The sequence below is a fragment of the Oncorhynchus keta genome, chromosome 18, assembly GCF_023373465.1.
Source record: "Oncorhynchus keta strain PuntledgeMale-10-30-2019 chromosome 18, Oket_V2, whole genome shotgun sequence".
Taxonomy (NCBI): domain Eukaryota; kingdom Metazoa; phylum Chordata; class Actinopteri; order Salmoniformes; family Salmonidae; genus Oncorhynchus; species Oncorhynchus keta.
In genome coordinates, this window is record NC_068438.1 from 28888225 (window position 1) to 28914928 (window position 26704).

At 44.1% G+C, this 26704-nt stretch overlaps 2 protein-coding genes across 4 annotated transcripts in view; one reads left to right on the forward strand and one right to left on the reverse strand.

The window, feature by feature from the left end:
• Positions 1 to 26704, forward strand: part of LOC118375292 (neurofibromin-like) — a 120934-nt gene that overhangs the window by 44888 nt on the left and 49342 nt on the right. For both annotated transcript variants that reach the window (XM_052467799.1, XM_052467803.1), the window contains exons 31-33: positions 298 to 444; positions 572 to 718; positions 839 to 949. In XM_052467799.1, the coding sequence (XP_052323759.1) occupies positions 298 to 444; positions 572 to 718; positions 839 to 949 (405 nt within the window). The remainder of the gene's footprint in view (positions 1 to 297; positions 445 to 571; positions 719 to 838; positions 950 to 26704) is intronic.
• Positions 12448 to 25731, reverse strand: LOC118375297 (oligodendrocyte-myelin glycoprotein-like). 2 transcript variants are annotated; one of them, XM_035761812.2, is made up of 5 exons: positions 25267 to 25731; positions 17504 to 24789; positions 15798 to 15863; positions 15493 to 15702; positions 12448 to 15402 (listed from the first exon to the last, which is right to left on the reverse strand). In XM_035761812.2, exons 3-5 carry the CDS (start codon positions 15851 to 15853, stop codon positions 14412 to 14414), a joined length of 1257 nt encoding a protein of 418 aa, XP_035617705.1. In that variant the 5' UTR covers positions 15854 to 15863; positions 17504 to 24789; positions 25267 to 25731; the 3' UTR covers positions 12448 to 14411. The 2 variants fall into 2 exon arrangements, with proteins under 2 accessions (XP_035617705.1, XP_052323794.1); XM_052467834.1 differs by lacking the exons at positions 12448 to 15402; positions 15493 to 15702; positions 15798 to 15863 and having other exon boundaries at positions 17507 to 24789; positions 25267 to 25689.

Below are 26704 nucleotides of genomic sequence, written 5' to 3' on the forward strand. Positions count from 1 at the left end.
TACCAGCAACGGCGCAGTTACCAGACGTCTTGAACTGTAGATTTTTACGCGGTAAGTCAGAAGAATTTTAATACCAGCAAAACTTCTGACAAAAATCCCCACTTTCAAAGCGGATAAAATCACAAACTGCTCTCTCAGTATCCTGAAAAGAAGGAAATTATCGGAGTCTCGGCTTTCTCTTATGAAGCTGAGAATTACGTACCTGGACTCATTTTCTAATATTTTATAGATATTTGTGATAGATTTCCAGTTCTGTAAGTAACATTCACTCTGTGATCCCTCTATATTGCCCTGTAGGTTCTTCTTGGACATAGCTTCTGACTCTCCTCCCAGTGACTCAGTCAACCACAGCCTGTCCTTCATCAGTGATGGCAACGTTCTGGCCCTCCATAGGCTGCTGTGGAACAACCAGGAGAGGATCGGACAGTACCTCTCCAGCAACAGGTCAGTAACACACACACACACACGCACACGCACACGCACACACACAAAATGAGTCACCAATCATCATGTTATGTACACTACCAGTATAGCCCTCAGTCTGACAGCGGTCTCTCTTCCCATTCCATAGGGACCACAAGGCAGTGGGCAGGCGGCCGTTTGACAAGATGGCCACCCTTCTGGCCTATCTGGGGCCCCCCGAACACAAACCTGTTGCCGACACCCACTGGTCCAGCCTCAACCTCACCAGCTCCAAGTTTGAGGAGTTTATGACCAGGTAACACTCTCCTAGTGTAGAGTTATTCTCTAAAATGTTCTGAGACACTCGGGATGCCAGCAGTTGGTGAGTGGAGTTGATTCAGAAGCATTCTATTTTCCGTTTGTCCCTGATTTCTAGGCACCAGGTCCATGAAAAAGATGAGTTTAAAGCCCTGAAGACCCTCAACATCTTCTACCAGGCTGGTACCTCCAAGAATGGCAACCCTGTCTTCTACTATATTGCTCGCAGGTAAGAGGAGCCAAGGGAGTGTACTGTATGTTAGTGTTGCTGTTTACATACAGTGCATTGGGAAAGTATTCAGACCTCTTCCCCTTTTCCACATTTTATTGTTACAGCATTATTCTAAAATGGATTCAATAAATAAAAACATCTTCACAAATCTACACACAATATCCCATAATGACACAGCAAAAATAGGTTTTTAGAAATGTTTGAAAATGTATTAAAAATAAAAAACAAATATTTTATTTACGTAAGTATTCAGACCCTTTGCTTTGAAACTCAAAATTGACCTCCGGTGCATCCTGTTTCCATTGATTATCCTTGATGTTTCTACAACTTGATTGTGGTAAATTCATTTGATTGGACATTATTTGGAAAGGCACATACCTGTCTATATAAGGTCCCACAGTTGACAGTGCATGTCAGAGAAAAAAACAAACCATGAGGACGAAGGAATTGTCCATAAAGCTTCGAGACAGGATTGTGTCTAGGCACAGATCTGGGGAAGGGTACCAAAACATTTCTGCAGCATTGAAGGTCCCCAAAAACACAGTGGCATCCATCATTCGTAAAATGGAAGAAGTTTGGAACCACCAAGACTCTTCCTAGAGCTGGCCGCACGGCCAAACTGAGCAATCGTGGAAGAAGGGCTTTGGTCAGGGAGGTGACCAAGAACCCGATGGTAACTCGGATAGAGCTCCAGAGTTTCTCTGTGGAGATGGGAAACCTTCCAGAAGAACAACCATCTCTGCAGCACTCTAACAATCAGGCCTTAAGCAGCTCCCCCCCTACTTTGTGCAATTTCCGCCTGAAGACATACCCAAATCTAACAGCCTGTAGCTCAGGCACAGAAACAAGGATATGCATATTCTTGGTACCATTTGAAAGAAAACACTCTGAAGTTTGTGTAAATGTGAATTGAATGTAGGAGAATAACACACAATAGATCTGATTTAGATAAAACAATGAAAAAAAAACATACGTTTTTTATTTGTATTTTTGTATCATCATCTTTAAAATGAACAAGATAAAACAAACATTCAGATAGGATGATGGGGACAATTTCAGTGAAACATATAAGAGGGCAACAGTACTTATGCAAAGTTTCAGAATGATAACTTCTAAAATGAGTGTGCTACATGACATTTATCATGAAGTCACCCAGGTGTCCCACACAAGTAGCCCAAATGTACCCAAGTGGCCAAATTGGTGAAGGTATACATTTTAAAACAAATAACTATATACAAAATACCAAAATGGTATTCTAACACACACCCCCAAAAAAAAAAAAGAAAAAAAAATTATGGGGAAAAAAGAATTATTGATTAAAAAATATGGGGGAAAAAATATATAAATTTACAAAATAACATGGCTAACTATTTACACACTTTCAATATTTGGAAGTCCCTCAGTCCTCTATCAAATCAAATCTATTTATATAGCCCAAGTCTAAAACCCCAAACAGCAAGCAATGCCGGTGTAGAAGCACAGTGGCTAGGAAAAACTCCCTAGAGAGGCAAAAACCTAGGAAGAAACCTAGAGAGGAACCAGGCTATGAGGGGTGACCAATCCTCTTCTGGCTGTGCCGGGGGGAGATCAGTGGTTGTAGAGGGTGCAACCAGACAGCACCTCGAGTAAAAATGAACAGTTTAGGGTTCCATAGCCGCAGGCAGAACAGTTGAAACTGGAACAGCGGCAAGGCCAGGTGGACTGGGGACAGCAAGGAGTCATCATGCCAGGTAGTCCTGACGCATGGTCCTAGGGCTCAGGTCCTCCTCCGAGAGAGAGAGAATTAGAGGGAGCATACTTAAATTCACACAGGACACCGGATAAGACTCCCATTCGGAGTCAGTGTCACTGTGAAAGAAAATGTTCAGTTAGAATAGTTTCACATATGAGCCCTGTATCAACAGGTATAATAAACAAATATATGTAGAGAGTTGAAGATTGAATATATTATTATATTATTATTACCTGCTAGATCTACTGTCTCTATTATATTATGACATTTCAGCTAGATCTACTGTCTCTTTTATATTATGACATTTCAGCTAGATCTACTGTCCCTTTTATATTATGACATTTCAGTTAGATCTACTGTCTCTATTATATTATGACCTGCTAGATCTACTGTCTCTTTTATATTATGACATTTCAGCTAGATCTACTGTCTCTATTATATTATGACCTGCTAGATCTACTGTCTCTTTTATATTATGACATTTCAGCTAGATCTACTGTCTCTATTATATTATGACATTTCAGCTAGATCTACTGTCTCTATTATATTATGACATTTCAGCTATATCTACTGTCTCTTTTATATTATGACATTTCAGCTAGATCTACTGTCTCTATTATATTATGACCTGCTAGATCTACTGTCTCTATTATATTATGACATTTCAGCTAGATCTACTGTCTCTATTATATTATGACGGACCAGCTAGATCTACTGTCTCTATTATATTATGACATTTCAGCTATATCTACTGTCTCTATTATATTACGACATTTCAGCTAGATCTACTGTCTCTTTTATATTATGACATTTCAGCTAGATCTACTGTCTCTGTTATATTATGACATTTCAGCTATATCTACTGTCTCTATTACATTATGACATTTCAGCTATATCTACTGTCTCTTTTATATTATGACATTTCAGCTAGATCTACTGTCTCTTTTATATTATGACATTTCAGCTAGATCTACTGTCTATTATATTATGACATTTCAGCTATATCTACTGTCTCTATTATATTATGACATTTCAGCTAGATGTACTGTCTCTTATATTATGGCATTTCAGCTAGATCTACTGTCTCTATTATTTTATGACAGACCAGCTAGATCTACTGTCTCTTTTATATTATGACATTTCAGCTAGATCTACTGTCTCTTTTATATTATGACAGACCAGCTAGATCTACTGTCTTTATTATATTACAACAGACCAGCTGTATCTACTGTCTCCATTTCACTTTGGCCATTGATGTCATCCTGCCCTCTCCTCAACAGCCTCAAATAGGCTATTTCATGTGGGTTGGGGTGGGGCGGCAGACACACCCATCTCACATTTCATGACATTAAATGTTTATATTTTTCTTCTAAAATAAAATAAAAATCACAAATAATATTTTATATTATTAATTTCAAACGAGGGCATTAGCATGATACGAACTTACCAGTCCAAAACGATGTCCTCTCCCGTTCAAAAAATCGCTAAATGAAGCGTCCTACAACCATCTGTCTCACCTTCCCAGTCAATTTATTCTAAAGTTGTGTGTACATCTGTATATCTAGACTTGACTTAGTCGCCATAATGATTGATATACAGTGCCTTGCGAAAGTATTTGGCCCCCTTGAACTTTGCGACCTTTTGCCACATTTCAGGCTTCAAACATAAAGATATAAAACTGTATTTTTTTTGTGAAGAATCAACAACAAGTGGGACACAATCATGAAGTGGAACGACATTTATTGGATATTTCAAACTTTTTGAACAAATCAAAAACTGAAAAATTGGGGCGTGCAAAATGATTCAGCCCCCTTAAGTTAATACTTTGTAGCGCCACCTTTTGCTGCGATTACAGCTGTAAGTCGCTTGGGGTATGTCTCTATCAGTTGTGCACATCGAGAGACTGATTTTTTCCCCCCATTCCTCCTTGCAAAACAGCTCGAGCTCAGTGAGGTTGGATGGAGAGCATTTGTGAACAGCAGTTTTCAGTTCTTTCCACAGATTCTCGATTGGATTCAGGTCTGGACTTTGACTTGGCCATTCTAACACCTGGATATGTTTATTTTTGAACCATTCCATTGTAGATTTTGCTTTATGTTTTGGATCATTGTCTTGTTGGAAGACAAATCTCCATCCCAGTCTCAGGTCTTTTGCAGACTCCATCAGGTTTTCTTCCAGAATGGTCCTGTATTTGGCTCCTTCCATCTTCCCATCAATTTGAACCATCTTCCCTGTCCCTGCTGAAGAAAAGCAGGCCCAAACCATGATGCTGCCACCACCATGTTGGACAGTGGGGATGATGTGTTCAGGGTGTTGCTTTTACGCCAAACATAACGTTTTGCATTGTTGCCAAAAAGTTCAATTTTGGTTTCATCTGACCAGAGCACCTTCTTCCACATGTTTGGTGTGTCTCCCAGGTGGCTTGTGGCAAACTTTAAACAACACTTTTTATGGATATCTTTAAGAAATGGCTTTCTTCTTGCCACTCTTCCATAAAGGTCAGATTTGTGCAATATACAACTGATTGTTGTCCTATGGACAGAGTCTCCCACCTCAGCTGTAGATCTCTGCAGTTCATCCAGAGTGATCATGGGCCTCTTGGCTGCATCTCTGATCAGTCTTCTCCTTGTATGAGCTGAAAGTTTAGAGGGACGGCCAGGTCTTGGTAGATTTGCAGTGGTCTGATACTCCTTCCATTTCAATATTATCGCTTGCACAGTGCTCCTTGGGATGTTTAAAGCTTGGGAAATCTTTTTGTATCCAAATCCGGCTTTAAACTTCTTCACAACAGTATCTCGGACCTGCCTGGTGTGTTCCTTGTTCTTCATGATACTCTCTGCGCTTTTAACGGACCTCTGAGACTATCACAGTGCAGGTGCATTTATACAGAGACTTGATTACACACAGGTGGATTGTATTTATCATCATTAGTCATTTAGGTCAACATTGGATCATTCAGAGATCCTCACTGAACTTCTGGAGAGAGTTTGCTGCACTGAAAGTAAAGGGGCTGAATAATTTTGCACGCCCAATTTTTCAGTTTTTGATTTGTTAAATAAGTTTGAAATATCCAATAAATGTCGTTCCACTTCATGATTGTGTCCCACTTGTTGATTCTTCACAAAACAATTCAGTTTTATATCTTTATGTTTGAAGCCTGAAATGTGGCAAAAGGTCGCAAAGTTCAATGGGGCCGAATACTTTCGCAAGGCACTGTATATAAACAGCTGAATCTGCGCGTTCACAAAACAATGCAATGCGCAATATGTGTTTCTCCTTCCGGTATGAAAATTCAATAGCGCATGACTCTCTTTACGCTGGAGCTTACTACATGGGTTGGTCTTGCAACACCTAAACATGGCGTATTGCCGTTTAGCTCAGCTCATTGGCTATCTACCCAGCTAGATTTCAAGACGATCAGTGGTCATTGGGTTAAAAGACAGTCAATCAACGAAACAGCGGGCAAATCATTGGTGCACAATGACATTACTTGTTGAGACGGAATTCACGACACAAGCGGTTCACAAAATGTTTCGTGTCAGGCTATAAAAACGGATTTTATCAAACAAAAGATCATTCATTGTGTAACAATGAGCATTGGAATTGTAAACAGATAAAGATCGTCAAAGGTAATCAATTTATTTTATTGCAGTTTGTGATTTTGTTGCGCCTGTGCTGGTTGAAATAGTTTTTTTTTTTATGGGGCTCTATGCTCAGATAATCGCATCGTATTTTTTCGCAGTAAATCCTTTTTTGAATCTGACAACGCAGTTGGATTAGCAAGATTCTAGGCTTTCAATACATGTGAGACACTTGTATTTTCATGAATGTTTAATATGACTATTTATGTAGCGATCACCTTATGTTGTGGAATTTCAGCCCGCTAGCAGGTTCCGTGCGCAGAGAGGTTAAGGAAGGTAACTGCACAAAGTACAGAGAGATCCTTGATGAAAACCTGTCCCAGAGCACTCAGGACCTCAGACTGGGGTGAAGGTTCACCTTCCTACAGGACAATGACCTTAAGCACACAGCCAAGACAACGCAGGAGTGGCTTTGGGACAAGTCTGTGAATGTCCACGAGTGGCTCAGCCAGAGCCCGGACTTGATCCCGATCGAACATCTCTGGAGAGACCTGAAAACAGCTGTGCAGCGACGCTCTCCATCCAACCTGACAGAGCTAGAGAGGATCTGCAGAGAAGATTGGGAGAAACTCTCCAAATACAGGTGTGCCATGCTTGTAGCATCATACCAAAGAGTACTCAAGGCTGTAATCGGTGCCAAAGGTGTTTCAACAAAGTACTGAGTAAAGGCTGTAAAGTAACAAAATGTGGAAAAAGGGGATGGGTCTGAATACTTTCCAAATGCACTGTACCTCTGTCTGTAAGGTGTGTGGTAGGAAGGGAGTCACTTTCTGGCCAAACGGTCGTGTGTGTGTGTGTGTGTGTGTGTGTGTGTGTGTGTGTGTGTGTGTGTGTGTGTGTGTGTGTGTGTGTGTGCGCATGCATTAGGGGCTTAAAATGGAACTGACATCATTTTAGCAACATTAAATCTTGTTAATGTATTCATATACACCCATAGGAAAAAATGTGACGCTTTTTTTCTCCACTTTTTATGACAAGCAAGCACTTTGAAATGGTCATTTTTGCGTTTTCATACAGTAATAAAATGTTTGGGAATGACGTAGAGTAAGGCATTGTGAAAATTCTCCACCAATATAAAATGGGAAAGCAGCTGAGCGTTTGGCACACGGGCCTGCCATCATATTGCCTGTTAACACACTGGATTGTGTGTTTACAGGCAGTAGCAACAGTGCAACATTAGATCATTATAAAGCCTTTGCCAAAAGTCACAAAATACACCTGATTTGAATTAATGCTAATATGTAAATACACTACATGACCAAAATTATGTGGATACCTGTTCGTCGAACATCTCATTCTAAAATCATGGGTGTTAATTTGGAATTGCTGCTTTAACAGCCTCCATTCTTCTGGAAAGGCTTTCCACTAGATGTTGGGACATTGCTGCGGGGACATGTTTCCATTGAGCCACGGTGAGGTTGGGCGATTAGGCCAGGCTCGCAGAGGCCAGGCTCGCAGTCGGTGTTACAATTCGTCCCTAAGGTATTTGATGGGGTTGAGGTCAGGGATCTAGACTGGCCAGTCAAGTTCTTCCACATGGATCTTGACAAACCATTTCTAAACTCGGCAAAAAAAGAAACATCCTGTTTTCAGGACCCGGTCTTTCAAAGATAGTTCGTAAAAATAATTAACTTCACAGATCTTCATTGTAAAGGGTTTAACCACTGTTTCCTATGCTTGTTCTATGAATCATAAACAATTCATTAACATGCACCTGTGGAACGTTCGTTAAGACACTAACAGCTTACAGACGGTAGGCAATTAAGGTCACAGTTATGAAAACTTAGGACACTAAAGAGGCCTTTCTACTGACTCTGAAAAACACCAAAAGAAAGATGCCCAGTGTCCCTGCTCATCTGTGTGAATGTGCCTTAGGCATGCTGCAAGGACGCATGAGGACTGCAGATGTGGCCAGGGCAATAAATTACAATGTCCGTTCTGTGAGATGCCTAAGACAGTGCTACAGGCCAGACAGCTGATCGTCCTCACAGTGGCAGACCATGTGTTATAATACTGTGCAGGTGTTGTTACATCACCTATGGGACAGGTACAGGATGGCAACAACAGCTGCCCGAGTTACACCAGGAACACGCAATCACCCCATCAGTGCTCAGACTGTCCGCAATAGACTGAGAGCTTGTAGGCAACAACGTCGCCTATGGGCACAAACCCACCGTTGCTGGACCAGACAGGACTGGCAAAAAGTGCTCTTCACTGGCGAGTCGCAGTTTTGTCTCACCAGGGGTGATGGTCGGATTCTCGTTTATTGTCGAAGGAATGAGCATTACACCAAGGCCTGTACTCTGGAGATGGATCTAGATGGAGGGTCCGTCATGGTCTGGGGCGGTGTGTCACAGCATCATCGGATTGAGCTTGTTATCATTACAGGCAATCTCAACGCTGTGCATTACAGGGAAGACATCCTCCTCCCTAATGTGGTACCCTTCCTGCAGGCTCATCCTTATATGACCCTCCAGCATGGCAATGCCACCAGCCATACTGCTTGCTTGTCAGTGTTCTGCATCTGCCTTGGAAGAGTGGGGTAACATCTGACAGCAAGAACTGGCAAAGCTGTTGCAGTCCATGAGGAGGAGATGCACTGCAGTACTGAACTTCTTGGTGACAGAGGGGCAGTATTGAGTAGCTTGGATGAATACGGTGCCCAGAGTAAACTGCCTGCTACTCTGTCCCAGATGCTAATATATGCATATTATTAGTAGTATTGGATAGAAAACACTGAAGTTTCTAAAACTGATTGAATGATGTCTGTGAGTATAACAGAACTCGTATGACAGGCGAAAACCTGAGAAAAATCCATCCAGGAAGTGGGAAATCTGAGGTTTGTAGTTTTTCAACACTTTGCTATTCCAATATACAGTGTACATGGGGTCATATTACACTTCCTAAGGCTTCCACTGAATGTCAACAGTCTTTAGAACTTTGTTTGAGGCTTCTACTGTGAAGGAGGGCTGAATGAGAGGGGATTGAGCCAGGTGTCTGGCAGAGTGCCACAGGCTCATGACGTGCGGTCATGAGTTATCTCTCGTTCCATTGCTTTTCTACAGACATAGGAATTCTCCGGTTGGAACATTCTATACTGATTCTATACTTAGTTTGACAAGTTTCTACGGGCTGTAACGGAACTTTTTGAGTTTTTCGGCAGACGTTCGGCTGGACCTGCAGCCGCAATTTGTTTACTAAAAGCCCTAACAAAAGAAGCTATTTGGATATAAATGATGAACTTTGTCGAACATTCTGATGAAGATCATCAAAGGTAAGTGAATATTTATAATGCTATTTCTGACTAAAGTTGTCTACACAATATGGCAGCTATCTTTTTGGCTGGTTTGTTGTCTGAACGCTGTACTCAGATTATTGCATGGTGTGCTTTTTCCGTAAAGTTTTTTTGAAATCTGACACAGCGGTTGCATTGAGAAGTATATCTCTAATTCCATGTATAACACTTGTATTTTCATCAACATTTATGATGAGTATTTCTGTAAATTGATGTGGCTGTCTGCAAAATCACTGCATGTTTTAGAACTACTGAACGTAACGCGCCAATGTAAAATGAGATTTTTTGATATCAATATGCAATTTATCGAACAAAACATGTTGTCTAACATGAAGTCCTATGAGTGTCATCTGATGAAGATTATCAAAGGTTAGTGATTAATTGTATCTCTATTTGTGCTTTTTGTGACTCATCTCTTTGGCTGGAAAAATGGCTGTGTTTTTCTGTGAGTTGGTGATGACCTAACATAATCGTTTGTGGTGCTTTCGCCGTAAAGCCTTTTTGAAATCAGACACTGGCTGGATTAACGAGAATTTTATCTTTAAAATTGTGTAAAATACTTGAGGAATTTCAATTATGAGATTTTTGTTTTGAATTTGGCACCCTGCACTTTCACTGGGTGTTGGCGAGGGTGGGACTCAACCGTCCCACATATCCCAGAGAGGTTATTGCAGCTCGTGGCCACACCAGATACTGACTGTTACTTTCTGTTAGTCACATTTCTGTGGAACTTGTTCAGTTTACGTCTCAGTTGTTGAATTATGTTCATACAAATATTTACACATGTTAAGTTTGCTGAAAATAAACGCAATTGACGGTCAGATTGACAGTTTTTTTGCTGAGTTTATATGGACCTTGCTTTTTGCGCAGGGGCATTGTAATGCTGAAACAGTAAAAGGCCTTCACCAAACCTTTGCAACAAATTTGCTAGTACAGAATCGTCTAGAATGGCAATATATGCTGTAGCGTTATGATTTGTCTTCACTGGAACTAATGCCCTGATCACACCGATAGTGTCATTGCGCAAAATAGTATGCAGATCATCTGGATATGTGTGCAACAAATGTTCCACATTCACCTTCTGCTACCACACCTTCTGCTACCATTTCTGTCAAGCATACAGTTTGACGCATGCGTTCGATAAATCCAACGTATGCACCACACAGAACGCGCTGCAACTGCCTCTGCAACACAATGCTGCAAGGCACTGGAAGTGAATGTACTTCTGGTTTACCAAAAATGCAATGATGTCGGTGTGATCGAATCGTAAGGGGCCAAGCCCGAACCATAAAAAATAGCCCCAGACCATTATTCCTCCTACACCAAACTGTACAGTTTGCACTATGCGGCAGGTAGCGTTCTCCTGGCATCCGCCAAACCCAGATTCGTCAGTCGGACTGCTAGATGGTGAAGCCTGATACTTCACTCCAGAGACTGCGTTTTCATTGCTTCAGAGTCCAATGGCGGCGAGCTTTACACCATTCTAGCCGACACTTGGCATTGCGCATGTTGATCTTAGGCTTGTGTGTGGCTGCTTGGCCATGGAAACCCATTTCATGAAGCTCCTGGTGAACAGTTCTTGTGCTGACGTTGCTTCCACAGGCAGTTTGGAACTCGGTGGTGAGTGTTGCAATCAAGGACAGAGAATTTTTACGGGCTTCACGCTTCAGAGCTCGGCAGTCCTGTTCTGTGAGCTTGTGTGGCCTACCACTTCGTGACTGAGATGTTGTTGCTCCTTGACATTTCCTCTTCACAATAACATCACTTGCAGATGACCGGAGCAGCTCTAGCAGGGCAGAAATTTGATGAACTGGCCTCCTGTGACAAAGCCAGGTTGAACATTTGAGCTCTTCAGTAAGGCCATTCTACTTCCAATGTTTGTCTATGGAGATTGCATTGCTGTGTGCTCAGTTTTATACACCTGTCAGAAATGGGTGTGGCTGAAATAGCCGAATCCACTAATTTCAAGGGGTGTCCACATCATTTTGTATATATTGTGTTCCACGGGAGTCTTACGTTTGGGAACTTTAGAGTCCTATTGATCAAACAACAGGTAGGCCTGATCTCCCTCAGTTGCCTATGCATATCAACAAGATCAAGAACTAATGTTAGCAAAAGCAAGATGAGCTAAAAATGTTTTTTTTTTTTTTTTTACTTGTTTAGTAGTTGGCCGTCAAATTTGCCCTGATAAGCAATGGGGAACAGTAGCCTGCTCGTCCTTCTGCAGATTACCTGCCAATGCATGCTTGTCCCAACCCTTGGGAACTTGCCTGCCTGCCCTCCCATTTGATCTTCATGATCGATGCCAAATAAATTTGATTGACAACTAGGATATATGCTAACTGTGGAAAACAGTTGTTCAAGTTTAGCATAGCTAGCTAGCAAAGTGATTCACATTTCTTGCAAGCTATCCAAATGACACCTGCATCTCTAGCTGTTCCCAGCCGTAGTTACAAGCGTCCGTACATTTGTCTAAAATATTGAGTCATTGAAACTGAAACGGTGCATCCCGCTGGGCTGGAGGCAGCAAACAATGTACCAGGCCAGATGTGATTTACAACTTGATAGCAACTTGAATTAGCTGTATTAATCATGCATTGAACTGCATCCGTCTATTCTACCAACAAAGTCTTACTCAACGTCATGGAATTTAGTCAAATAGAACCTATTTTCAAAACTAGTTATAAAGTTGGTTTTGTTGCATAAAATAAGAATTGTATATTTTTTAATGGCATTATGATTGTCTGTCTGTTTCATATCTGCAAAGTAGATTCTGTCAATTCCACTTTAAGAACTTGTAGGCCCTCCAAGATAACCACCAAACCAAGCTGATGCCAAGGTTTAAAGATTATTTCTCACGTCATACACTGACTCTTTCAAACAACACGTACATTAAATGCGTTCTAAATGTTTTCCTTTTCTTTATATCATAGTAACCAGAAAACGCAGCATCTGTCATCAGAACGGACAAGCAGTATAGACTACATAGAGTAGAGCATTCATGTTTCCGCACCGATAGAGTATTATTAGTCATGTACAATGCATTCGAGATGTATGCAGACCCCTTTTACTTTTTCCAAATTTAGTTAGTTAGTTTACAGCCTTATTCTAAAATGTATTAAATTGTTTCATCACTCTACACACACTACCCCATAATGACAAGGCAAAGCAAAAACATGTTTGTGTGTGTCTGTGTGTGTCTCACATTTACGTAAGTTCAGACCCTTTACTCAGTACTTTGTTGAAGCATCTTTGGTAGCGATTACAGCCTGGAGTCTTCTTGGGTTTGACGGTACAAGCTTGGCACACCTGTATTTTGGGAGTTTTTCCCGATTCCTCTCTGCAGATCCTCTCAAGCTCTGTCAGGTTGGATGGGGAGTGTTGCTGCACAGCTATTTTCAGGTCTCTCCAGACATGTTTGATCTGGTTCAAATCCGGGCTCTGGCTGGGCCACTTGAGGACATCTAGAGACTTGTCCCGAAGCCACTCCTTCGTTGTCTTGACTGTACAGTTAGGTTTGTTGTCCTGTTGGAAGGTGAACCCCCCACCAGTCTGAGGTCCTGAGTGCTCTGGAGCAGGTTTTCATCAAGGATCTCTCTTTACTTTGCTCCATCTTTCCCTCGATCCTGACTCGTCTCCTGCTGCTGAAAAACATCCTCACAGCATGATGCTGCCATCACCATGTTCCGTAGGGATGGTGCCAGGTTTCCTTCAGACGTGACACAATCTTAGGTCCATCAGACCAGAGAACCTTGTTTCTCATGGTCTAAGTCCCTTAGGTGCTTTATGGTAAACTCCCAGCGGGCTTTCATGTCCCTTTTTTACTGAGGAGTGGCTTCCGTCTGGCCACTCTACCATAAAGGCCTGATTGGTCGAGTGCTTCAGAGATGGTTGTTCTTCTGGAAGGTTCTTCCACCTCCACAGAGGATCTCTAGAGGTCTGTCAAAGTGATCATCAGGTTCTTGGTCACCTCCCTGACCAAGGCCCTTCTCCCCCGATTGCTCAGTTTGGCAGGGCGGCCACCTCTCGGAAGAGTCTTGGTGATTCCAAATTTCTTCCATTTAAGAATGATGGAGGCGCTGTGTTTTTGGGGACCTTCAATGCTGCAGAAATGTTTGGGTACCCTTCTCCAGATCTGTGCCTCGACACAATCCTGTCTCGGGGCTCTATTGACAATTCCTTTAACTTCATGGTTTGTTTTTTTTCTGACATGCACTGTCAACTGATCTGGATCAACCTTATATAGTCCAATCAATTGAATTGACCCCAGTAAGATTCCAGTCTCCAGGACGATCAATGGAAACAGGATGCACCTGAGCTCATTTTCCATTCTCACAGCCAAGGGTCTGAATACTTATGTAAATAAGGTATTTCTGTTTTTCTAAAAACCTGTTTTTGCTTTGTTTGTCATTATGGGGTATTTTGTGTAGATTGATGAGGAAAAATATATATTTAATGTTTTTATAATAAGGCTGAAACGTAACAATGTGTAAAAATGGAAGGGGTCTGAATACTTTCCAAATGCACTGTATGTGTATACATTTGCCTATATATTATTTGTATACAGGTTTGAAAGATATAGCCATACAGCACAACATCACTCTGTAGATGGTGGTCAAATGGTTGGAAGATGAGAGAGGATACACATTTAGGCAGTAACAGTTGAAAGTTGTTCTTTAAAATGAAAACAATAACAAATCTCTCCCTTTTACATTCTGGGTCATATGTACATCGGGTTAGCCCTCTCCAAAATCCATCAAGACTTGACTCCAGTACTGACAACGGGTGGGTTTAGAAGGCTTTGAAGGCAGTCACCGTGACTAGAAGGTTCCAGGTGACTACAGAATACAGGATTGGTGTGTGGACTCCGTGGCTTCTGCTCTGTGTGCTTCCTGTGTTTTTCTTCTTGGCGGCGGAGTGCGGCTGCCCTGTAGTGCTTGTGCGTGTGGAGAGGCCGTGCAAGGGGGTGGAGATGAACACAAACCATGTCTGATCCCCCGAGCTGTTGGCAGACCCTCTGTCTCCATGCGTCCCAGGCTCCAACAACGCAGACTTAGCCAAGTACCCAGAAGTGACGACTGCAGCTCTATCCGGTGTGAGGCCTCCACGGCCCAGCTCTCTGGCATCAGCCCCCAGCGGAGGCTCTGTGTGGGACGTAAAGTGCCACTCCCCTCCTGGAGTGGCCAGATGGGCTTGCCCACATGTTGGCCTAGTGTAGCAGGGGCAGCCCAACACTGCGGCACGGGTGTGTTTGGCCCAGAGCAAGAGCCGTGTGATGTTCTCCTCCTCTTCACAAGCCCAAGGGTTATCACCAAGTGTCAAGAACTCGAGCCCCTCCAACCGGTCAAATACCCCCTCCGGCACCCAGGAGAAGCGATTAGCATGCAGGTAGAACCTCCTCAGCCTGGGCAGCCGGTCCAATGATCCCAGGAGGATCTGAACCAGGTAGTTGTGGGCCAAGTCCACCATCTCCAGATTATGAGGCATGTTGGTGGGCACGGTCCAGAACCGGTTGTGACTCAAGTTTAGGGCGTGTAGGCTGGGTAGGGTGTTGTTGATGAAGACCACCCTCTCCAACTCATTGGCTGACAGGTCCAGTACCCGCAGGTTCCAATGGTAGGCCGTGTCGTTCTTGTCTAGGGCTCGGAGCTGGTTGCCAGCGGCCCGGATGTCCCAGAGGGCCCTGGGCAGGCCGGAGGGGAAGCGACCCAGGAGGTTATAGGACAAGTCCAGGGTACGCAGGTGGGCGTAGTGGCTGAGCTGGTCGTCCAGACCACAAAGGCTGTTGGGAGAGAGGGGAGTTCTCATTTTAGAAGTTCGGACCCAACCTGCCGAAGACTAGTATGATGAGAAGGAAGAAGTGTCTTCCTACCTGTTGTGTGAGAGGTTGAGGAAGCGGATGTTGTGCTGCAGGCCTGGGGGCAGCTGTGAGAGGTGCCGTGAGGAGCAGTCCACCACACGGTGGCCCCGGCTGCAGGAGCACACGACGGGGCAGATGGACAGGACCAGCCCCCCCAGCACCCCCGACAGGAGGAGCAGGAAGAGGCAGGCCAACGGGGCGTGGGGGAGCATAATGAGGGCTCTTAGAGAGGGAGAGACACAGTGAGAGGAGACACTGGACTGTACCCAAGGACATAGATCTGCAACACTTCTTTTCTCCACAATTTATATACTCACAAATGGAAGGACACAGTTTTGATCCTGTATGGATCTTCGTCAAGACCATCACTCATTCACACACATCTGCAGAATAATAATACTGACAGTTAAATTAGCTTCCGACCCCATTAGCATTTACATATTGATTAGCAATAGCTCATTTAAGTCCAATCCTTGCTATATTTTCCAAGCTGCATTTACCAGGAGCTTAAAGGGATACTTTGGGATTTTGGCAATGAGGCCCTTTATCCACTTCCCTAGAGTCAGATGAACTAGTGGATACCATGTTTATGCCTCTGTGTCCAGTATGAAGAAAGTTAGCGTTGCAGTAGTTTCGAGAGCCAATGCTATCTAGCAATAGCACAATGACGGGAAGCCAATGTGTATCTGCTAGCATGCTAGTATTCCAACAGATTGCTAGACAACTTTAGTTGCCGGAGTATTAGCTACAGTATTCATAATTCATAAACGGCCTAGTTTCCCCACAATGGAATCTCTGTAGAAATGATATAAGACCCTTGTCTGGAGCTACTGCTGTTTTGAGATAGCCTTTGATGCATAGCAACAGCCTCACAGATGGGAGAGGGGCAGTAATAAACACCAGGAGACAGCAGTAAAACACTCCACACTGGTTCTGCATCCAGCCTGTAAGAAAGTCATGACTGTGAACCATCTATCATACTTCAAGCACATAATGTGACTATAGAACTAACTGGGTAGATTGAACCTCACTATACCCAGAGCCCTCTCCCCTTCATCCCCTCTTCTCCATATAGTTGCCATTCACGTCATTGACACCCCTCTGACATTATAACATTGTAACGCCCGGCCATATGCTAACAGTCCTGCTTGAGGGTTTACCAAACTCTGTCCTCAGGACCCCAAGAGGTGCACGTTTTGGGTTTTGCCTTAGCACAACACAGCTGATTCAAATAATCAACTAATCATCAAGCTTTGATTATTTGAATCAGTTGTGTAGTACTAGGGTAAAAAACGAAACGGGCATCCCTTGAAGTCCACAGAACCGAGTTTTGGAAACTACTATCTAATAGATGTGTTGCGGTTTACAAGGGCCCCAGTCAGTCTGTGTGCCGGCAAGCTCGAAGCCTTACCAGCGGGTAGGAGCTTAGAAATACTGCAGTGAAAGCCGGGTGAATTCCTTTAGAGTGACACACACACACACACACACACACACACACACACACACACACACACACACACACACACACACACACACACACACTCTCGATCCCACACACACACACATGATTGTGTCCTGTCCTCTCTCACCCTGTATTCTGGCACAAATGACTGAGTATCTGGGTGTGTGTGTGTGTGTGTGTGTGTGTGTGTGTGTGTGTGTGTGTGTGTGTGTGTGATTGTATTAAGAAGAGCTTGCAAAACACATCAGTGTGGCTGGTTTTAGCATTACATAGTAAGCTGAGTGTTCTAGAAACTTCATCAGGTTATGGTATACTGCATTGCTCCATAAATAGCTGTACTATCTAATGGAGATTTCAGCACCGTTGGAGAGATTTAATGAGAAGCCATAGACTGACATAGACAAATCACCCTGCTGCAGTCCACTGAGCTAGTGTGGTACAAAATCAAATACATCACTGCTTTGTGAAGCACTGTGTGTGTGTGTGTCCAGTCTTGTGCACATGTGTTAGCATGTACACCCGTCTCCTACTGTTTTTCTCTCCATGCCATTAGTCACTCACCTGATCCTCTCCATCGCTTCACTCCGTCATCTTGCTCTTTTCGTCCTCTCTCCTTCCCTCGGCCAGCCCTCTCACTTGCTCCCCCCTCTTTTTTTCAGAGCAGCTGGCTGGAGAGAGTGATTGTCAAGTCAAATCTAGGGGGTGTTAAGTTGCCCTTATTATTCATGCACCATTTTCTTTTTTGGCTCTCTGTTTTTTGCACTGGCTTTCTTTTGGGGTATTTTTCCTTTCTTTCACATCCTTCCTCTCTCTCACTTAATTTTTTCTCCCTTGCTCTTCTTCCTTCTCTGGTAAAGGTGGAACCCCCCTTCCTCTCGCTGTCTCTCTCTCTCTCGTGCTGTGTTGGCGTTGGCCAGTGGTTGACAGGCTCTCTCGCTCCGTCTCAAAATCCTCTCCTGGTTTGTGGCATCCTCCAAGCATGCCAGAGCAGGGTGCCCCTGATAGCACCAGTCATCCTCCACCGCTCCTCTGCAGGCTCCTGATGCACTCAGGGAAAGAGCGGTCTGAAGGAGAGAGAGGGGAGGATTGCAGCACAGTGCCTGCCCCCTCTGCTGATGATGAGACGGGGGAGAGCAGGGGGTGGGGGGACTGTGCTGACTCCAATCTTTTTAGAATCAGGATCCCGCTCACTTGATAAAAGCAATTATTTCTCCATTATCCCTTCCCCTCTTTCTCTTGGGCCGTGCAATATCATGCTGAAACATGAGGTGATGGCGGCGGATGAATGGCACAACAATGGGCCTCAGGATCTCCTCACGGTATCTCTGTGCATTCAAATTGCCACCGATAAAATATAATTGTTCCTTGTCCATAGCTTATGCCTGCCCATACCATAACTCCACCACCACCATGGGATACTCTGTTCACAACGTTGACATCAGCAAACCGCTCACCCTGTTAGGGTTCGTTTCTTGGTACTTGTCAATCATTGGCTCATTGGTGAAATTAGCATTATGACAATATTTTTAATTAAATCATTAAAAAAACTTTATTCGTGCAGTTGCAGACAGAAGTTGACATTCAGGAACATAGCACACATTTTCTGAAGATAAATGCTCACTAACAGATGTAAACACATTTGTGCACAAAATTTGAGAGAAATACGCATTTTGTGCTTATGGAACATTTCTGGGGTATTTTGCATGTTGCATTTATATTTTGTTCAGTGTACATACAAACACGCTAACTCATTCTAATGTGGGCTGTTCATTGGACATTAGTGTCTCGTGTGTTCAACTTTCACATTCTCATAGTCACAGTATGTTCCATTTCCCCTTCACTCTCGCCCTCTCTCTCTTGCTCTCACAGTGTTTTAACACACACACAGTTCCCCTGAATTCCCTTTAGTACTGTACAGATCTGGCAGGGTGACATTGTTCTGGCCGAATGCTTATGGGATGCATAACACACACACACACACTGCCCCCTGATGGCAGCGCTATCTCACATCACAACTGGCACCTACAACGACTGGCTGCCTCCACCGCTCTCAGCAGCAAATTAACACTGTTTTTGTATTAACGGTACAGTTTTTGTCTCACCATCCTCCTGGTCTTCCTCCATTTCAGCTGCCTTCAGGAAGCACCCTGGCAGTCTGCAATAAGAACAGCTTTTTGCAAATGTGCTGATCCATGAATAGGTGTTCTGTGACTAGTGGCTTTGTTTTACGGCCAACGTTGCTGTGGCCATGTTAATACAATCCTCGTTTTAAGTGGGTCTGTATTGCTGGGGGGTGATTCTAATGATGTTTTGAAAACCGCATTTCATGAATTAATCTCTATGCTCACATGTCCGTACCCTGTTTGGTTTTAGAGGACTTGTGTGAAAGTAGTTATGTGGTCCTGTCTTCCGCTTTCTCTCTCCTATCCTCTTTCCACTCTCCCTCTCCTTTCTCTTTACTATCATCTTTCCACTCTCCCTCTCCTTTCTCTCTCCTATCCTTTTCCACTCTCCCTCTCCTTTCTCTCTCCTATCCTCTTTCCACTCTCCCTCTCCTATCCTCTTTCCACTCTCCCTCTCCTTTCTCTCTACTATCCTCTTTCCACTCTCCCTCTCCTTTCTCTCTACTATCCTCTTTCCACTCTCCCTCTCCTTTCTCTCTCCTATCCTCTTTCCACTCTCCCTCTCCTTTCTCTCTGCTATCCTCTTTCCACTCTCCCTCTCCTTTCTCTCTGCTATCCTCTTTCCACTCTCCCTCTCCTTTCTCTCTCCTATCCTCTTTCCACTCTCCCTCTCCTTTCTCTCTACTATCCTCTTTCCACTCTCCGTCTCCTTTCTCTCTACTATCCTCTTTCCACTCTCCCTCTCCTTTCTCTCTACTATCCTCTTTCCACTCTCCCTCTCCTTTCTCTCTACTATCCTCTTTCCACTCTCCCTCTCCTTTCTCTCTCCTATCCTCTTTCCACTCTCCCTCTCCTATCCTCTTTCCACTCTCCCTCTCCTTTCTCTCTACTATCCTCTTCCCACTCTCCCTCTCCTTTCTCTCTCCTATCCTCTTTCCACTCTCTCTCTCCTATCCTCTTCCCACTCTCCCTCTCTCCTTTCTCTCTACTATCCTCTTTCCACTCTCCCTCTCCTATCCTCTTCCCACTCTCCCTCTCTCCTTTCTCTCTACTATCCTCTTTCCACTCTCCCTCTCCTTTCTCTCTCCTATCCTCTTTCCACTCTCCCTCTCTTTTCTCTCTACTATCCTCTTTCCACTCTCCCTCTCCTTTCTCTCTACTATCCTCTTTCCACTCCCCCTCTCCTTTCTCTCTCCTATCCTCTTCCCACTCTCCCTCTCCTCTCTCTCTCCTATCCTCTTTCCACTCTCCCTCTCCTTTCTCTCTACTATCCTCTTTCCACTCTCCCTCTCCTTTCTCTCTGCTATCCTCTTTCCACTCTCCCTCTCTTTTCTCTCTACTATCCTCTTTCCACTCTCCCTCTCCTTTCTCTCTACTATCCTCTTTCCACTCCCCCTCTCCTTTCTCTCTCCTATCCTCTTCCCACTCTCCCTCTCCTCTCTCTCTCTCTGAGAAGCAGTCATAGTTTAGCAGATTGTGTCTGGCCAATAAAACAGGTTTGGGGCTTCTCTCATGGAAATACACACACACACACATACAATCACACAACATCATGCTTATTGTGCTAGGCACTCAGAACTTAGCACCACAGAACTGCTCTGTTCTGCAACTAGCCGTATGCAAGCAGTGAATATTTAATTCTGCACTTCAACCGAAGCAAGCTGCCCTGCTACTGCTGGCAACATCATTCAGCGACGAGCCAGAATGAATTGCTGGCAGTAATCACAATTCTCCAGAAAAAGTATCTGCAAATGCAACCTAGTACGAAAGTCCCTCCACAGTGCAGTGCCTGGTGCTAGCACAGTAACACCAGACCAGTCAAAAGTGTGAAACTCTGCATGGCAACACCAATCAGCTGTGTTAGTTTCGGGAGTTCAACCAATAAGCTGTGAGAGTTTGTGATGCGAAACTAATGTGTGCTATTCGCCTCAGGTCATTAGATTAGAAAATGCATTCTCTGAAATTGACTAAGATCTGATTGCTATAATTCTGTCATGTTCACAGGTTCGTTAATAAGTTGAAGCATCAAGAGAATTGATACACAAACCACATGTGTTTGCACGAGTGAAAAGGTGTTTTAACAAAAGGTTTCCCACCTTGCACCCTACTTGTGTGAAAACCAACTGTAGTCACAGCACATGCAATTGTTTTAGAATGATAAGGAAGGACTGATAAAAGTCTGATTTGTAGTCATACTAAAAATCATACTCTTACAATAGCTTGTCATGATAGTAGAACGAATAGACCTGTGTTGAGATGAACATGGCATGGATTCTGTAGAAAGATTGATATGATAGATTGAGTTGGTGGTTTGAAAACTACGTCAGACCTGGAACTGCAGATGTGAAAACAGTAAGAGTGAAACAGGACTGAAAATAGTCTGTCTTACCCAAGTTTCGCTACTTCTCATGCTGCTTTCTCCCTCAACCTCTCTCACTTTTCTTTCATATCTGCCGCAGTATCAACACAGAGAGTTCTGCAATCATTTTTCAATAGAACCATTTCCCTTTTAGTACTCAGCTGGAGAATGTGTCTGGAATGAGCTGTGAATTAGAGTAGTGGAGAGAGGGAAGGGAAGGCAGAGAGGGTTTTGGATTTATGACGGCTGTATCTTTCAGGCAGCGTTCTTTATAGGGAGGGATAAAGCAGGTGCCGTGGCTGCCATCTGGTCAGCAGGGCTTGTGGTGTAGGCGGATGATGCTCTCTCCTCAATCACCACGTAGTAGTGAAATATAGCCTGGCCAAAACAAATGAGCCTGTCGTCTGCCTCGCTGTATGACGCTGATGTAGTACACAAATACAAACCAGTGTTTAACATCGGAGGGTTTATTGCATGTCAGCGGATTTACTGCATAAATACATGATTGATGAACAATGAGCATTTCACAACTCTCATTTGTCAACAGTTAAGAATATGTGTAGATGGAAATAATTGTGTGTGGTTGTTGCTTTCCGTCTCCCATCTTATTGTTTCTGTGGTTTCTCTTCAGATGAGACATTGAGGCGCTATTTGTGGGTCTGACATTTCCCTCTTTCTGTCTCTGTGGCCTGTCCGCTCTCTCTACGGTTAGTGTACTGATGTACAGCTCTGAAATACGCTAGGAGTGACTGCAACACTGCAGTAACGCACTCACTAACGGTGTCGGGCCAGCCCCACTGAGAGACTTAACTCCCTGCTCACTCTTTCTCTAATTTTCACATTCATTTTATCCCTTTCTATCTATCGTTTCTCAGTTTAATTATATAATTCACCCCTTCGTTTCATTTCCTTTTAGAACTTCCTCTGTCACCATTTTGCCCAATGAATGTCTCAGCCTGGGTCGATGTTTATTTAAAAAAAAAAAGTTTTTGCTGTGACTGGAAATGTTCACTTGTGCTCACACAGAATTACATTACTTCAGCAGTGCATCCTTCTCTGAATTATCTCACCACTGGGTATGATGCTGATGTTTAGGCCCTTACGTCACTGTGTTTTCCTCCAAAAAGTACACTGGAGAAAAAGCAATTGTTGTAGCATCAAATCAATCTCTCTGCTACAGATTGGTCAGGCTGAATGAATATGGATCTGACTTGAATCAAAACATTTGGGGAAGCTTTCTCAGTGTACATTTGGATGTCTTAATACCAAAGAAAGACCACGGGGATCATGTGTTAAAAATCACATTATTGTGGCCACTGTCAAAGTTCTACCGTTAAATAGGGAAATGGTTTGGCTCGGTTTTGACAATCAAACTGGCTACAGGCCTAGTTGAAGATCCAATTCATGAAATGTTTCATCAGAAAGAGGTATAGATGAAGTAAGCGGAACACTGATGAGCATCAGTTTGAGTTGTTTTTTGGCGGGAGTGGTTTCCTTTGTTGGGTAGAGGGGTAGGAGAATGGGTTTCCTGTGTGTTACTATCTGCTTGGAGACTGGTTAAGGCAGGTCATGGAGTGGGGTTGGAAGGTCTGTGCTCTCTGGTGGAGGGGGGCTGGCAGGGTCTGAGGGGGGACCCAGGTAAACATCCAACAGTGGTGGAGGAATAGCTTCTGGGATATCTGGTGGTGTATGAGAGGGAGAGGAATTTGGAACATTGTCTGGCTCCAGATCAACAACCTGCAAAGAGGTAGGAGGCTGATGGTCATGGGTGTGTGCTGTGGCAGTGGTCTCTGAAGACGTCGGTGGAGGAGGAGATGACGAGTTGTCCAGAGGTTGCACCACCTCAATCTGGGTCTTTTCTTTGTGCACTGCAGCAGTCCCGTTACTCAGTTGAACATCATCTGAAACAGTCTCTCTTCCGAATGTACTTCCTGTCGGAATCTCACCCATCCGGAATTCCTCGTCAGTCTCCTGGAGCAGAGACAGCCTCTTGGAGAGTCGCTGAGACAGGAAGCCAGAGAAGGAGATTCGATTGGAGCCCCTCAGGTGGACGTCACTGCTATCGTCATTATCCAGTCGAGACTGGACTCCACTGTCCAGAAACGGAGAGGGGCCGGCCCAGGCTGTGTTCTGCAGCTGCATCCTCTGATGTCTGCGCTTCCTCAAGAAGATGACCCCAAAACTGACAAACATCAGAACCAGTGTCACACCAATCAGTACAGCCACCACTGTGCCATGGTTCCCCGTCGTTTTGCTCTTGTCTTTGTTTGCCGGTTTTGACGGAGGTGGCTTTGGTTTATTTTTTGTCGTGGTGGTGGTGGCAGCAGCGACATGTTTTGTAGTGGGGACCATTAGTGGGGATTGGCCCTTAGTGCTGGTAACGGCAATACTAGCAGTAACAGAGGCTGCAGTGGTGGCAAGGGTCTTGGCGGGCTGGGTCGATGTCCATGGAGTGGAGATGTGGGTGAAAGATTTGGTCATGGCTATAGAGGGAGGTAGGGTGGCGGGTGAAGTGGCAGTGCTAGGCAGCTCAGATAGGCCTGTTGGACCTCTTTCAGTGGGGTGTGAAGGGGTTGATTTCCTGCTTGTGACTGGGGCCTGGGAGGGTGTGCTGGGAAATTGAGCCTTCCTACCTATGTTCAAAGTCAATTCGGCTCTAGTCGGTGTCACTCCAAATCCAACACCAGTTGGCGTGGGTCGGATCCTCTCTGTGGAGTCGTTGGACTGCGACATCGGAAGATTGGTTGGACCAGGCCCTGTTTGGATCTCTGTTTGTTGATTTGTTGTCGGTGAGGTTGTTTGAGAGGATAACTCCGAAGGTCTAGGTGATGCTGTTGGACTTACTTTGCCCTGGCCGGAGGGTGTAACTCGGCTTACCGGAGGCTGATTCCCCATAGTGGGCGAAGTTTCCTCGGCTCCATCTGCTGTGATCTCCACCGTGGAGTTGTTTTTATATTTGGTTGTTTGGCGGTCCTGAGATGACTGGGAGTTCTTCCTTGTTCTCGTACTCAAAGGGTGGATTGAAGGCAGATAAGAGCTGATATATCTGGTGGACACCTGATCTGGAGTCTGTGGTTTACTCTTCACTGTGAACTTCAACTCAACAGAAGGTGCTACGGTGCTATAGTTTCCTTCATCTGGTGCATTGTTGAGGTGCTCTTGTGCCATTTCTAAAGGTGAAACTTTGTCTGAAGTTGCAGTAACCTCACTGCTCCTGAAGTCGGTGGAGTGGCTGTTAGGCTGAAGTGTCACTGTGCTATTCAGTCCCAGTGGCAGCATCCACAAAAACAACACAAAAACAAGACTCTTTCCCTCCATTGCTGTTTCCTGTTATCCTCTGAAATCTGGTGTGTCCTGATGACTGACTGATGAAAAGAAGAAAAGCGTCATTACTGTATCTGTAAGCATGATTTATCATGAGGAAACAAGGAACATTTCACTATGAAGGGCAACGTGGTGAAATGTTATTGCTACTTTTGGCATTTCCTTCCTCAAACTACAATTCAAAGTAGGAGCAGAAGATTTTTTGACTGTTTTCTGGGGAATCTAACTATATTCTGTTTTTGTCTTATTTCTTTGTAAGAATTAAGGCCATATAAGGTCATATGTTACACATTAGGATGTCTTTGTCTAAACATTATTGATTAGCTAACATTCGTGATGGTGTGTAATGTGTATTACACCTCCCACAAACAACTATTTTGAAAGTATGTGTTTCAAAGGTATTTGTTTTCAACTGCTTGCACATTCTCTGGCAAATCACACGTTGTCATTAGAGCAACAGATCTCACTATAACCCTTTTATATTTACGTCACCCACCCTTAAAGTATGTTGTACTCACCAGAGCCTACACAGGATTTAACCCTAGAATCCTGGCCTTCATTAACCTGCTCCAAGTTCACAAAAAGCAGAATGCCTATATGAGTTGGTGTGTCTCAGCTAGAAGAGGTCCCCTTAGTTTGCTGTACATGAAGCCCAGAAAGCAGCCACTGTAGAAGTCTGCGAGGCCCTAGTCTGGTATTATACAGAACCTTCTCTTGCCTCACTTGACAGGAAGTGAGAGCTGTGAAACTGAGGTCTGATTACAAATGACACCCTGTTCTTTTTAACACATAAAAATACACAGTGGATGTTTTCATGCAAAACAAATGTACACTTGTAATTTTAATATGCACTCTGGGATAGACCCCTTGACGTTTTCCAAATTTTGTTACGTTACAGCCTTATGGATTAATTCATTTTTTTCCCCCTCATCAATTTGCACACACCATAATGACAAAGCAAAATCATGTTTTTAGATTTGTTTTGCAAATGAAGTGTGTGTGTGTGTGTGTGTGTGTGTGTGTGTGTGTGTGTGTGTGTGTGTGTGTGTGTGTAAACTTAGCAAAAAAAGAAAAAAGGGGGGGTGGTCAAAATTAAAAGTAACAGTCAGTATCTGGTGTGGCCACCAGCTGCATTAAGTACTGCAGTGCATCTCCTCAACATGGACTCCACCAGTTCTTACTGTGAGATGTTACCCCGCTCTTCCACCAAGGCACCTGCAAGTTCCCGGACATTTCTCAGATCCAGCAGGTCCCAGACGGCGTCCGGGCTCTTCACTGGCCATGGCAGAACACTTACATTCCTGTCTTGCAGTGAATCACACACAGAACGAGTAGTATGGCTAGTGGCATTGTCATGCTGGAGGGTGATGTCAGGATGAGCCTGCAGGAAGGGTACCACATGAGGGAGGAGGATGTCTTCCCTGTAATGCACAGCGTTGAGATTGCCTGCAATGACAACAAGTTCAGTCCGATGATGCTGTGACACACCGCCCCAGACCATGACGGACCCTCCACCTCCAAATCGATCCTGCTCCAGAGGACAGGCATTGGTGTAACGTTCATTCCTTCGACAATAAACGCAAATCTGACCATCACCCCTGGTGAGACAAAACCGCGACTCTCCAGTGAAGAGCACTTTTTGACAGTCCTGTCTGGTCCAGCGACTGTGGTTTTGGGCCCATAGGCGACGTTGTTGCCGGTGATGTCTGGTGAGGACCTGCCTTACAACAGGCCTACAAGCCCTCAGTCCAGCCTCTCTCAGCCTATTATGGAGAGTCTGAGCACTGATAGAGGGATTGTGCGTTCCTGATGTAACTCGGGCAGTTATTATTATTATATTATATTATTATTATATATAGTTGTTGTTGCCATCCTGTACCTGTCCTGTAGGTGTGATGTTTGGATGTACCAATCCTGTGCAGGTGTTGTTACCCGTGGTCTGCTACTGCGAGGACG

Excerpts from the sequence above, each read along its gene's own strand:
- LOC118375297 (XM_052467834.1), bottom strand. The coding sequence starts at position 24,742 with ATGGAGGGAAAGAGTCTTGTTTTTGTGTTGTTTTTGTGGATGCTGCCA.